A 12,551-nucleotide genomic window follows, 5' to 3' on the forward strand; every position below is an offset into this window, starting at 1 on the left:
ACAAGACTCAAGGAAATATATTGTTTATTTACAAGATGACTTAGGTTTACATTTTGTACATTTTAGATCTTTTTCAGAAAGGCACTTAATCAAATACTTGATGCAAATTAGCAACAAGATTGAGGACATTTCTATTTGGTAAAAGGCACATTTTTAAAAGCAACAACACACGAGGCAAAGACAAATGAAGGGCGTACACAAAAACCAAAATGAACGAAAACATGTTCAAACTTTGAATGACAGAAAATGGACATCATGACTTTTTTTCCAACACCATGATTAAAACAACCTGGATATATTTGATGAAGGCTTCAGATGTTAAATGTAAAACAAATCATCATATATCAATATAGCTTTTCCAGATCTCATAAAACAAAATAAAAAAACTAGGAAACAGAAAACACAAACCTACTGCTTTAAAGCGTAACAAAACAAGGATATTTTCAAGGGGTAAACTAACTTACCCTAAATGGTAAAAACTACCTTGAGATGAGTGCTGCTTGTGTAATGAGATACCTATGATTGGAGCATGATGGAACAAAGGGACACAATCAAAAGTGATTCTGAACAGATAGCATTGAGAAGGGATTGAAACTTGATATAAAATAAGGGAACATTTGATTTAAGGTGATGGATGGATGTTTTCATCTGGTTAGTGTTGTTCCTCTCTACAATCAACGTGCTCACTTATCTTCAGGAGAGCAGACACTCCAACAATGGCAGTTTAGTTTTAGTAACTTCTAATATCAAACAAAGGTCCCACTTTGTGGCAGAGTTTGAGAAAAGAATATGATTGTAAAAAAATATTTACATGTTTACTGTTTGTTCCTCCAGAGTGTGTTGGTCAGCTGGCTTTAGTTTATGTGAACATATTCTTTACAGAACAAGTGCAGCCAGAACAAATGAGCCAGTCAAGTTTACTAACAGTTCCTTTCTTTTAGTTTCTTTCTGCCGCAATCATCCTGTCCATGGAATGTATGGAGCCTGAGTGTGTGCACACGTTTTCTCACCATTCAACTAAACTGCACCCATCCTGATGCGACAGCATCTTTACTGGAGCTGTGGAGGAGAGGGAGGGAGGGAATATGAGAGTGTGATGATGATGATGAGTGTGAAATAAAAAAATGTAAAAAGTCATGTTAAACGAACACAAATGTGACCGATGGATTGCTAGACAGACGAAAATACAGGTGAAATATTGTGAAATCACTTACTTGGAGCCTGCAGATGTGAAATCCCCCCACACGTCGGAGCTGGGTGGGGCTGCAGGGCCAGGGGACCCAAAGTCTAAAAGTGTGGCTGGATCAGGAGAAAAACATTTATGTAAAGCATATATACTATTTTAATCATGTTAAGATGTTTATTCATTTGATTCAATAGCAGGGTGATCACCAGTGTTAGTCTGTACAGCTGAGACTGTCTGCTGTCCCACAGGAGGCGCTACTACACCTCCAACCTTTGCACCTGGTGGAGGTGGGAGTAGACCCATACCCATGGGCCGCGGTTTGGCACCACCTGCTTCCTTCTTCTTGATGTTCTGTGATAGACAGGATCATGAGAGTTTCTGAACGTCTTCATTGTTTAACTAGTGGCTCTTTGCTTTATATAATCTGTCATTGTTGCGTGTATTATTGAATCCTTTTTAATTATTTCTTTACTTGTGTACAATTGGGGCTGAATGACTCACCCCAATGCTGATCTTGATAGTCTGTCCCTCTTTGAAGCTGAGGTCCAGCTTAGGTGCTGTGCTCTCAGAAGCTTCCTGTTTTGCAAACTCGCCTTCTTGCTTCACCCACCTTTAGAAACAGTTTGAAAGCATAACAATTATCAATAAAATATTGTGGATGGTCTTTTTTACTCTCATTGAGAATAAAAATAAATAAATTATATGCATGATGGCCAAATGCGCACAGTTGTCTATCCACAAAGCAAATGTGCAAGTTTTAACGTTCATGGTATCACATTTAAACATATTTATATAAATGTTGCACAATGTGCCCATGAATATGTACCAGGTCCTATAAACGTATGAACAGAGATCAGAGAGTAAAAAGACAACATAAGAGAAGCTAACTTACTTAAAATGGTCCTGTAAAGCTACGTTGAAGTCAAATGAGTCTCCACGATCAGCAAAACCCAGACCGATAAAAGCATGACGTCCTTTATTAAAGTAAAGATAAAAGCACATTATGGTATCTTATGAATCATATGAAAAAGCATAATGCCTGCAGTAAGATACAGACAATAAGGGAGAGTATACTGAATACAGATCTGTGACTTAGCAATTTATCGATTTAACACCATATTAGGCTGCATAAAAACCTTGTTTTTCATTACAGAAATGTGGCTGTCTTACATTTAAAGAATAAATAAATTATAGAAATAGCAATAGATGGTGCCTCTATATCAAGAAAAACAATCTCTTTTAAAGTTATCCACTGTCACTTTATAACTTAAGAGTGAGACAGATGGAGAGTTTCTGTGATCGTCTTTGTAAAAAAAAAAAAGACTGAAAAGCAGTTCAAGTTAACCAAGTCCTGTATCCCTATTATGTCTCGTTAAAGACCATGGTGATCAATGATGCAGTCATCACACAACTTCTAAGTAGGCAGGAAATACAGTTCTTAAAGTGTAAGAACAGACGCAATCTTTGCTTTGTTGTTGCGAAAGGCTAATGCACTATTTCACTTCCACAATTCAATTTGAATGCTGATCCTCTTGAAAAAGAAAAATGTATTATTAATCTGAAAGACTAGATCTTCATGTTTTTTTTATATATATATATATATATATAATAAATTTTAAATCAATTCCTACATTTAAATTTAAATTAAAAATATGTATTGATATGATGCATTTCTCTTTAAATGTGACATTACATTTGAGATGTCTTTAGTACAGTTCATCCACCTACTTCTCCCATAATAGTCTCTTACCATTGCCATCCTCTATCCGGATCACAAAGTACCTGCTGGAGTCTGTGACTGCTTCAACTACACACCCTGGATACTGTTCGACTGGAGCTTGGGCAAACAACTCTCCTGCAAAGAACAAATTAAGACCAATGGTGCCTTAGGGTTATTAACTGTTAACAAGCTTGTTGACAGACGCTTTGATCACACTGTGACAAACAAACACATTCTCTTTATGATAAATAAGACTGGAATTGTATAATTGGCAAGTCAAAAAAACGGATAATTTTGCAGTTAACACTGAAGATATATTAATGAATTTTTAGTGACTGGTTATCACTGTAGTCTCCATTTGAGACAAAACGTGTACAATCAAATGTAAAAGGGCCACAACACACTTGTAGCCTCTTGTCTGCTGCAAATTCAGCAGAGGAATTCCTCACCTGTTCTACTATAATCCCAAAATAAACCACGCACTTTTAACTAGCCATGAATTAGGAAACTTGTTAATGTGGAGCAAGCAAGGTTGTGAATTTGCTGTATAATTACATATTACTGTTAACAAAAATGTAATCGTTGTGCACATCGCAACTCTTTTTCTGCATGTATGTCTTCCTTCCAAAGTGTTACAAACACTGTTTTTATCTAATTAATGGGTTCAGCGGGATGCTTTCATGTAATCTATCTATCTTTTGGTAATATAGGATCCTACATTTATATGGAAAAATCAAACCAATCATACTTTTGCTAGAAAACCAGCAGGGTGGTTTTGGTACACTTTCATTCCTTTTAATCTATCAGAGAGTACACTAAAGCACCCAGTTTCCCTCATGCTGAGCACCATCTGTTTCAAGTCTAAAACATTATTAAAACCACCATCTTGCTACCTAATTTGAAACACATTTCCATGTAACACTAACAAAATAAGAAAGAGAAGTAAGAGCTATGAGGCAGTCTCACTCAGTTTCATGGCTAAATTGGCAGGGACTCCAATAATCAGGTGGGCTTTAAAGTTGAAAGGACCTGATTGCTATCTTTAAACAGTCAGCGCTCCACTAATACTTGGTACTCTGGTGCGTATGACAGTAAAGAGACTCACTTAAATGAATCTGTTCTTGTTATCTTGCACAATGACTTGCAGAGGTAAACGGTTGTCTAAAAAAATTAACTGTAAAGCAATTTATCTTGGCGACATTAGTTAATAAATAATCAAAGAATTCATGTGGGGAGTTATGAACACACAACAGATTGAGCTACAAGAAGACGTCAATATGTTTACCTGTGTTTTTGTCCTCTAACTTAATGTAGGCTATCTTGTCTTTTGCAGTGATTTTCATCCTGCCACTCCATGAAGGTTCATCCAACTTCCAGTCAGCAGCACTAGAAAAACAGGAAACACAGAGCTGAGTCTGAAAGGGGCTGACTGAATCACAGTTTTAACCCAGGCGGCCGCAGCTTTTCACAGCAGGAGGAAGTGAAATTAAAAGTTTTCAGGAAGACTAAAATGAGACATCTGTGATCTTTGTGGTTCTCCTGCCAACTGTAAGAAAATGTGACCCCTGTAGATCATTTAAAGATATCATTAAAATATGGAATTTATATCTTGATTGACAAATTATGACGAGAAAAACAAACACCAAGGTCCACTTAGTCGGATTTTCAGGGGCTCTCCACTGCACCTCACTGTTTTCTGTTTTCCTCATGACATCTGAGCAAATCCAATTCTAGAGGAATACCATGAGACACAGTTGAAAGCTCCAGAAAAAGAGCTAGAACGTGGATTTTAACATGAGCCCTGTTGGCTTCAAGCATGACAAACTGCTCACAATGCTGCGGTGACTACCCTGAGCCTTCCGCTTAGCACTTATTGTATTCGTATTAGTTTGTTGCACTTATTGTATTCGTATTAGTTTGTTGCACTTATTGTATTCGTATTAGTTTGTTGCACTTACTGTATTCGTATTAGTTTGTTTCTGTACTGTACTTTTGCTCTGGTTTATGCTCTTAGATGTTTGTTTAAGAAAGGAGATGCACTTATGACTTCTGGTGACTAGTAGTTGAATACCTATGTTGAAATTACACTTATTGTAAGTCACTTTGGATAAAAGCATCTGCTAAATGACTGTAATGTAATGTGATGGATGACAACTCCTCCTTGGCCTGTCACAGTATAATGTTAAAACTGACCAAAACGTTTAAATGTAAGAGAGAAAACAAAAGGCAGTCATCCCCTACATATTTCAGTCTAGCTGACTTTAGCTACTGTTTTCATAGAATTATTCAGATATTATTTTCAGCAAAACAAGCACACAACACACTAAATTAAGTGTAATTAATGGCACTTAACGTATTATCGGACACATAACTTTTTTTTTTTAATAGGACAGCAGGTTAACGTGGCAGTCAATGCACAGTTTGTTTACAAAGTCTGGAGAGCAGAGAGCATCTACAGAAGCGCGTTCATGTTGTGATACCCTGTTAGCATGGGTAGCGTCGTTAGCGCGCTCACGTTGTTTCTGTCTGAGCGACAACTCTAGGAACTGTGTGACGTCAAGGGTCGAACGCACTCTGGTAGAAGTAGATAAAAGTAACACGTCTCCAACATAACAACGTGTTGTCCGATAGTGGGTGTATCTACGTTAAAGTAGCTTAATGACGGACACTTGTCTCTCAGTCAGAGTCTCGTCCGTATCTGTCTTTTCTGCCCCACTCAGCTCATCTTACCGATATCCGCGGTTAGAAGCACGCGGCGGGATCTTGTAAACGTGAACCTCGGGCTTCACACAGAGCATTGACTCATAGCTGCTGTCTTCTGCCATTTTGTCGAGTTTCACCAAAGGGGTTTCACAAACTATATAAAACCGACTTCCGACTTCAATGGACACCTCGGCCGGAGTTGAGCGAGACGACAGGATCCCTGAACGAGCCTGGCCCGCGTGCTCGCTGCAAACAGCGCCGCGTGTGGTCGGGATGGTTTGAGCAGTCAGGAAGCAAGCACTACCACAGAGTACAATACTAGTTATTTCAGCCTGTTGTAACCGGTCCTTACTGACAGATTAACACATTACAGTGTACTATTGTTGTAGGTGCTTTAGTTATGCTCTGTGCTGGAGTTTAAAAGCATTTAATTAATTTACATAAAAGTGCATCAGATACAGAAATACTTTTTTTGTGATATGTGGGCACACCAATGAACGACTGTAATGCCAAACGTTTAACTGTCTAGTAGTGTTTTTTTTATTTTTATAGATAATTAGAATAAAAATAAAAATAATTAAAAAACACTGATTTTCTTGCAGTGCAACTGGGTGAAAAATACACATTTACTATTGTTTGGCCTGTGACTCCTTATGTTTTTCTGTGAATGGCCCACAATCAAAAAAAGTTTGGGTCACCCCTGTTCTACTTTAAGTACAACAGTTCACCTTCTAATAAGAGTCATATTGGGGAATAATGTTGCTTTTATAAATGTCTTTATATCAACCATTCAGTTGATTTAAACTGTATCAAATTAAATAATCATTTAGAAGTAATATATGCTGTAAATCCATCCACCCTTTCTGCACATTATCAGGTTTTATGAAATACAGAAAAAACATACACCAAGTTTGAAGTGAGTTTATTAAAGGGTATTCAAATTTCATTTGTGAATTTCAAGTTTCAAAACAAGAATGACATCAAATCAGCCTTAAAGTAGACAGGCAGCTGTGAATGACTGAAGCAACGCTTAATGTGTAGATCACAGATACAGGATGGGTTTTGCTTTTAATTATCAATTTAAAATGATAGCAAATCCATTTTATTTGAATAATTGAACCAGATCCCTGGGAACAGTATATTAAGACTACAGTGTAGGCTGTATTATCTCTTAAAACAAAAAAATTGAGATGTAAGAGCTGCAATAGAAACGTATATTGCTGTCATCGAACAACAAAACAAAAAAATTCCCAGACATTAGTGAACCATGCTCTCCTCTGACCCTAAATGTATATTCTTCTCTGGTGAGTGAGGTTAATTTAAGTGGGAAAATTGTTGCTGTGTAGAGGCAAATTGTTATAATAGTTTCAACTCATTCTTTTTTTGTAAATATTTCCGATCAATGGTTTTACTGTCACTGGAAATTATATGGATAAATGATGGTCTAAGCACAGTCATAAATGTTTCTGTAAGAAAAGCATTATTTCATCTTTACTGAGTGTGATTTTGTATCCTAACACTTGCCTAACACTCTTGCAGCTATTAACTGTACCTCAATGATTTATTAAGTAAAATAATAAAACTATCACAGGTGCACAAAAAGCTTAAGACTAACAAGCACTACCCATTGGAAAGGGAACACATGTAACCAGGGATCATTTGTCATTTAAGGCATACAAGTGTCAAAGGGTTCAAAAATGGTTGCAGTAATTATCAGTAATGGTAACTCATCAGTATTTGATGAGATTATTGATTTCATGGTTTGCAAACTTCTATTTTTAATCGGTGGCAAACCATGCTGTAAAATCCCTTCGCGTGAAAAACACATGAAAAACATTCATCAAAACCAGGCAGCAGAATTTGGCTTCGTTCTAAAAGGACACTGATTAAAAGATGAGCTTTCTAATATCTTTGTAATCATTTTTGCAGTTTGACAGAAATTTCCCTGACTTGTGATGATGTCATCCGCCAAGCTGAGCATCAAATAGTTATTTCTGAAGACCAAACCATGACCTAATAACGCAATCGGTCAAAATACTTCTATCAACTGGTGCGAAAACAGATCAGAGTCCTCTTTTCTAAACAGATGTAGTACTGTTGGCTGTAAGATATCCAGTTGAGCACTTCCGTTTATAAACAGCAAGGCAAAACACACAGGGACATATATGCATGATAACCATTTTCAATTCATGAATAGGTCTGTTTTTATCCACTTTGATCAAATTTAAAATTACTACCAATAAAGTTTCATATGCACGCTACATCATCTAATCTCTGATACACTACTGATCTAAAAAAAAAAACACAAACATGAAGAAACATTGTCAGCTGTTTGAAACGAAACATAATTTGAAAACACAGCACAGGTAAATAGGCAATATGTAAAAAATAATCCAGGGAGTGACTTCGTCTTTATTGCTTGAATAAACTTAGATTTAGTGACATTCCGACCTTCCGATCTGTAATCTTTGGCCAAAGGCTGCGTGCCCACCGGGCATCTCTTTAATAGCCACCAGAGCCATTCAGAGGACTGTGGCCTGTGGAAACTGCTGGTCTGAGCCTCTGCCATTGCTATGCAACTACGGTATAAAAACGCTCTTCTGAACTAAGCGTTGGATCAGTTTGACTTTTTCTCACCTCTCACTCAAGCTGCTGAACACACAGTAAACTCTCAGCAATGCCAAACACTACATTTTCCACTGAACCCAAAAAACTGAGGCCATCGACCCGGTGGACACCCAGCCGTGATCCACACCCCATCAATGGAAAGGCCGGCTCCTCCGCTTGCACCTCTCAGGGGAATTCCCACAGATCTCCAGCTCCTCTTATTCTCCCTGAAGAGACAGGCACCTGATGCCCTGGCACTCGGCCGGCCAATCATACGTAAAATCATGGGGCACCTCACGGAACATCATAGTATCACAGTGTGTGGGGATGTGAGGCAAAAGCCGTTCACAGTGTGGAACAGAGGGGGTTTCAGATCTTTGGCTGATCTCTGCCAGCCCCTTGCATATTCCACAGAAGGAAAAAGACAAGGTGAAAGGCAAAGACCATGCCAGAAAGCAGAGTAGAGAGAGGGTGGAGGAGTTCATTTCAATCCATGCTATGTCTTCATATTTCTAATGTCTGTCGAATTTTGTGTCATCCCACCACTCTGCTCTTCATACCACACATAACCCCTTGAACTGCCACCCTTTATGCCCTCTCAGGGAGACAGCGGATTCCTTGCAGCAGGTGGAGCCTCTTTATCTGCAGAGTCTGAAGCCTGAGGTGCCATCTGGGCCAGTTGGCTGGCGGATCACATCAGTGTTTGGACGACCTTGTTCCGATGGTTGCTGCACGCTCATACGAGCTGGCCTAATGATTTGAGGAGAAATGAGAATAAATAAATAAATATCAGCGTTTTTTTCACTTCTACGTTTTTCTAACTACTTTTTAAATTAATTGATTTACTTCTTTGTTGTAATGTCTTACCTGTCCTGGGAAGGATTGTCCGGAGGCGTTTCATCTGAAGACGCACTACCCAAGATCCTTCTTCTGGCTTCTGCGTACTCTGCCTCCCGCTGGGCCAAAGACTTCATCTGCTGAGAGGGACGATTCGAGGATGCAAGGTTTCCTGCGGTACCATTATTTGACGGACGTTTCAAAATTCGAATTTGTGGTGGGGGTGCTGCAGGCAGAGAGTCATCTTGGATAACAATAGCAGTTTGAACAGGTGAGCAACCTGATCCCAAGCTGGACTTCCTGTAAAGGTAAAAACAAAAGTGAGGTAAATTAAATTACTGGGGGGAAAAAAACTATGCAATCTTCTCATGTTTTGAAATTATTCAATAAATTGTCTCTTTGCTTACTTTGCCTCCTGATTTATTTTCAGTTTAGCCTCAAGCCTTCTCTCTATTTCCTGAGGAGAAATACATATTTATTACATTTGTATTACTGTCACACAAGTTAAATATCCATCCCATTGAACTGTATGCATCATGTTCATTAGTTTCAGATTACTAAATTGCTGACTGGTTGCTGGAATCTATGAAAACATGCTTTTGAAAAATATTATGACATTTAATCATTAAAAATGAATAATCCTTCATCATGGTAAGGCATTTATCAAACCTCTCGTCACCAATAAGTTAACAATGTAGACACTCTGAAAAAACAAATTAAAGCATTAAAAACACCCCAAAATTATCTTTACAAAGGGCAAGGAGAAATCCGTTTTCAAGATATGTTCTTGTATAAGAAATATTCTTAAATACTGCACTTTCATAAGATTTTGTGACCAGATTATGGCTTTTAGTATACACTGTATGCCGTATTAGTTTATTTTTTGTATTCATATGTTACGAGGGTGGAGGGCAGGGTTGAGAAAAATTTGATTGATTACATAGGTGATATACATTTTCAGAAAAAAAGTTGAAAATCATATTTAGTGTTAAGCCAATACAAAGTTGACAGGTTAAACTGTATATATATATATATATATATATATATATATATATATATATATATCTCAGTATCATTTCATATTAACACATTGCCAGCTGTATGATTTCAGTTTGCTCATAAACAGGATGAGGGTAAAAGAACGCAGCAACTCAACCATTAAATTCAGTTCTATAACAATAATAACATCATGTATAGTCACAAAAATGGCTAAGGCATGTTTTTTCAGCCAATTAGATTACAGGGGATATGATTAGAGCAATAGGACTGTCTTTACAATTTTTTTGCCACAGTGTGCCACAGACAAATCCAGCTGGTTTAATCTACCAACACAAGCTGCTATATCTATTTGCTTACAGTCTTAATAGTATTTTTTAAAGCCCTGAACATACTACACTGTTATGGTCTTGTAATGATTCAAGGCAAACTGTCACTTCCGCATGGGCTGGTCTTTAAAAAAAAAAAAAAAAAAGTGTGGGAAATATAGGGAAAAGTCGACTTTGTAAAACATTAAATCTTTTTGTGGATATTTTTGGGGTTGGATTTCCAGACATCATAAAATCTTTTTGTTGGGTAAACAGAAAGACATGAAGGCCGGCTCAGTCCCGCATCGTTGCGGGACAGCGAGGCCTGCAAGACTCAGTCAGGAAGACGAGCTGATGTCTCTGATGTGAAAACAAGCCGAGATAAATAACATGTTTATAGCAGGTATTTAAGCACCAGGCACGTCCAGGGTATCGCACATCTTTGACAGGTAGCTGGCAAACTGAAATAAAGTCATAATCTCGTTAAGAGGAACCAGTGTCCAGCGTCAGTCGTCCTCACCCCGCTGTCCGCCGCCTCCTCCCAGCTCTCTGCGACCTCTTCATCCTCCATGTTGAGCAGGACTGTCGGCTGGTTACCTCCTCGGCTCCCCCGGCTAGCTGTCAGAGGGCATGGGCCAGTGGGCAGAGCTCACACCGAGACCCGCACGGAGCTCGATCTCCTGTGTTGGTGACAGATGAAGTCTGGAAAAAACACTAATTGGCGACGCGCTGCTCGGCCGCGTGTTAGCTTGTTAGCCTGCTAGCTTAATGCTGCACTGATCCCTCTCACGTTAGCGCTAGCTGCTACTTTACATCTGGCGTCACGTCCACCTCGGTAAATGAACCGACCACTGCTGTCGTCCACACGTCGCTCGGACGGAAACGCACAGTAGTTCGGGGTTAGCTGACGGCTAGCTCAGGCTTAGCACTTGACGCTAACCAGTGCCTCTAAAGTTTAAGCGTTAAAACATGGAGGGAAGTGACGTCACACGTACGTCCGCTCGGAAGCTTCTATCACGACTACCAGCCGCCGAGATTAAGTCATTTAAATCCGGCTGAGATCATTAAAGTGCCTTATGCTTTATGTTTGGGACTAAATATACGATGTATAATATCGTTGTTTGAGAGGAATGGTGTAACAGAGCGCTGACTGTGGGTTGAGGCTGTTTGTGTGCACAGTGTTGTTGAAGGGAAATGCGGCGTTCAAGTCTTGTGCGTGGCAATGACTAAACACCACGGGGTCAATGGAGAATACATCATCAAACATCACATAGAGGCCCAACGTGAAATACAGTAAATGACAAAATATGACTATGATAATTGTTTATCTGGAATAGTAGCTGTCGCTTTTGGGGGGTTAGCAAAATACCAAACTTTATAGTTACAACCCTTCTTATATACAGTCTATGGTTACAACAGTTAGTAAGGGTACAATAAGGAAATAAACGGTAGTTACTTGAATGCAGCATCAGAATCAGAAGTCCCAACATTTATGATTGAGTAGGTTTTCACATAATTTACCATGGTGTTTTCAATAAGCATAATAAGAGAATAATAAAAGATAAAAGCAAACAGGCTACTGCAAACAGCCAAGAATCATAAATACAATAAAAATAAATTATATAAATAAAAAATATATGTACAACATATAAACAGTTGTTAATGTTATTTGTAACACCAGTTTTTTCTGCTATCAAAAGAAATTGTAAAAGTAAAAAGTCACTTTTTAAAAATATTTCCTTTGAAGTCTTTAAAATGTGCAATCTCAAATAAACAGATAGTGGCTACAAAATAACTGCAGGTGCAGCCCTTTGCCTGCCCCACAAATGGCAAACACCACGGGGTCAATGGAGAATAAATCATCAAACATCACATAAAGGCCCAACGTGAAATATAGTAAATGACAAAATATGACTATGATAATTGTTTATCTGGAATAGTGGCTGTCGCTTTTGGGGGGTTAGCAAAATACCAAACTTTATAGTTACAACCCTTCTTATATACAGTCTATGGTTACAACAGTTAGTAGGGTTCAATATGGAAATAAACGGTAGTTACTTGAATGCAGCATCAGAATCAGAAATCCCAACATTTATGATTGAGTAGGTTTTCACATAATTTACCATGGTGTTTTCAATAAGCATAATAAGAGAATAATAAAAGATAAAAGTAAACAGGCTATTGTGCATACACT

General features: G+C 38.3%; 2 protein-coding genes across 2 annotated transcripts; both read right to left on the reverse strand.

Moving 5' to 3' along the window:
• Positions 1 to 14: 14 nt before the first annotated feature.
• Positions 15 to 5,894, reverse strand: necap2 (NECAP endocytosis associated 2). The gene is made up of 8 exons (XM_054616513.1): positions 5,637 to 5,894; positions 4,192 to 4,292; positions 2,937 to 3,041; positions 2,079 to 2,160; positions 1,688 to 1,796; positions 1,393 to 1,537; positions 1,215 to 1,299; positions 15 to 1,059 (listed from the first exon to the last, which is right to left on the reverse strand). The coding sequence occupies exons 1-8, from the start codon at positions 5,729 to 5,731 to the stop codon at positions 1,014 to 1,016; spliced, it is 768 nt and encodes a 255-aa protein (XP_054472488.1). The 5' UTR covers positions 5,732 to 5,894; the 3' UTR covers positions 15 to 1,013.
• A 620-nt stretch (positions 5,895 to 6,514) lies between these two features.
• Positions 6,515 to 11,385, reverse strand: LOC129105481 (SUZ domain-containing protein 1-like). Its single transcript, XM_054616529.1, has 4 exons — positions 10,878 to 11,385; positions 9,461 to 9,510; positions 9,084 to 9,353; positions 6,515 to 8,966 (listed from the first exon to the last, which is right to left on the reverse strand). The coding sequence occupies exons 1-4, from the start codon at positions 10,926 to 10,928 to the stop codon at positions 8,855 to 8,857; spliced, it is 483 nt and encodes a 160-aa protein (XP_054472504.1). The 5' UTR covers positions 10,929 to 11,385; the 3' UTR covers positions 6,515 to 8,854.
• Positions 11,386 to 12,551: the final 1,166 nt, after the last annotated feature.

Source organism: Anoplopoma fimbria, chromosome 17, assembly GCF_027596085.1.
Source record: "Anoplopoma fimbria isolate UVic2021 breed Golden Eagle Sablefish chromosome 17, Afim_UVic_2022, whole genome shotgun sequence".
NCBI classification, from domain to species: Eukaryota; Metazoa; Chordata; class Actinopteri; order Perciformes; family Anoplopomatidae; genus Anoplopoma; species Anoplopoma fimbria.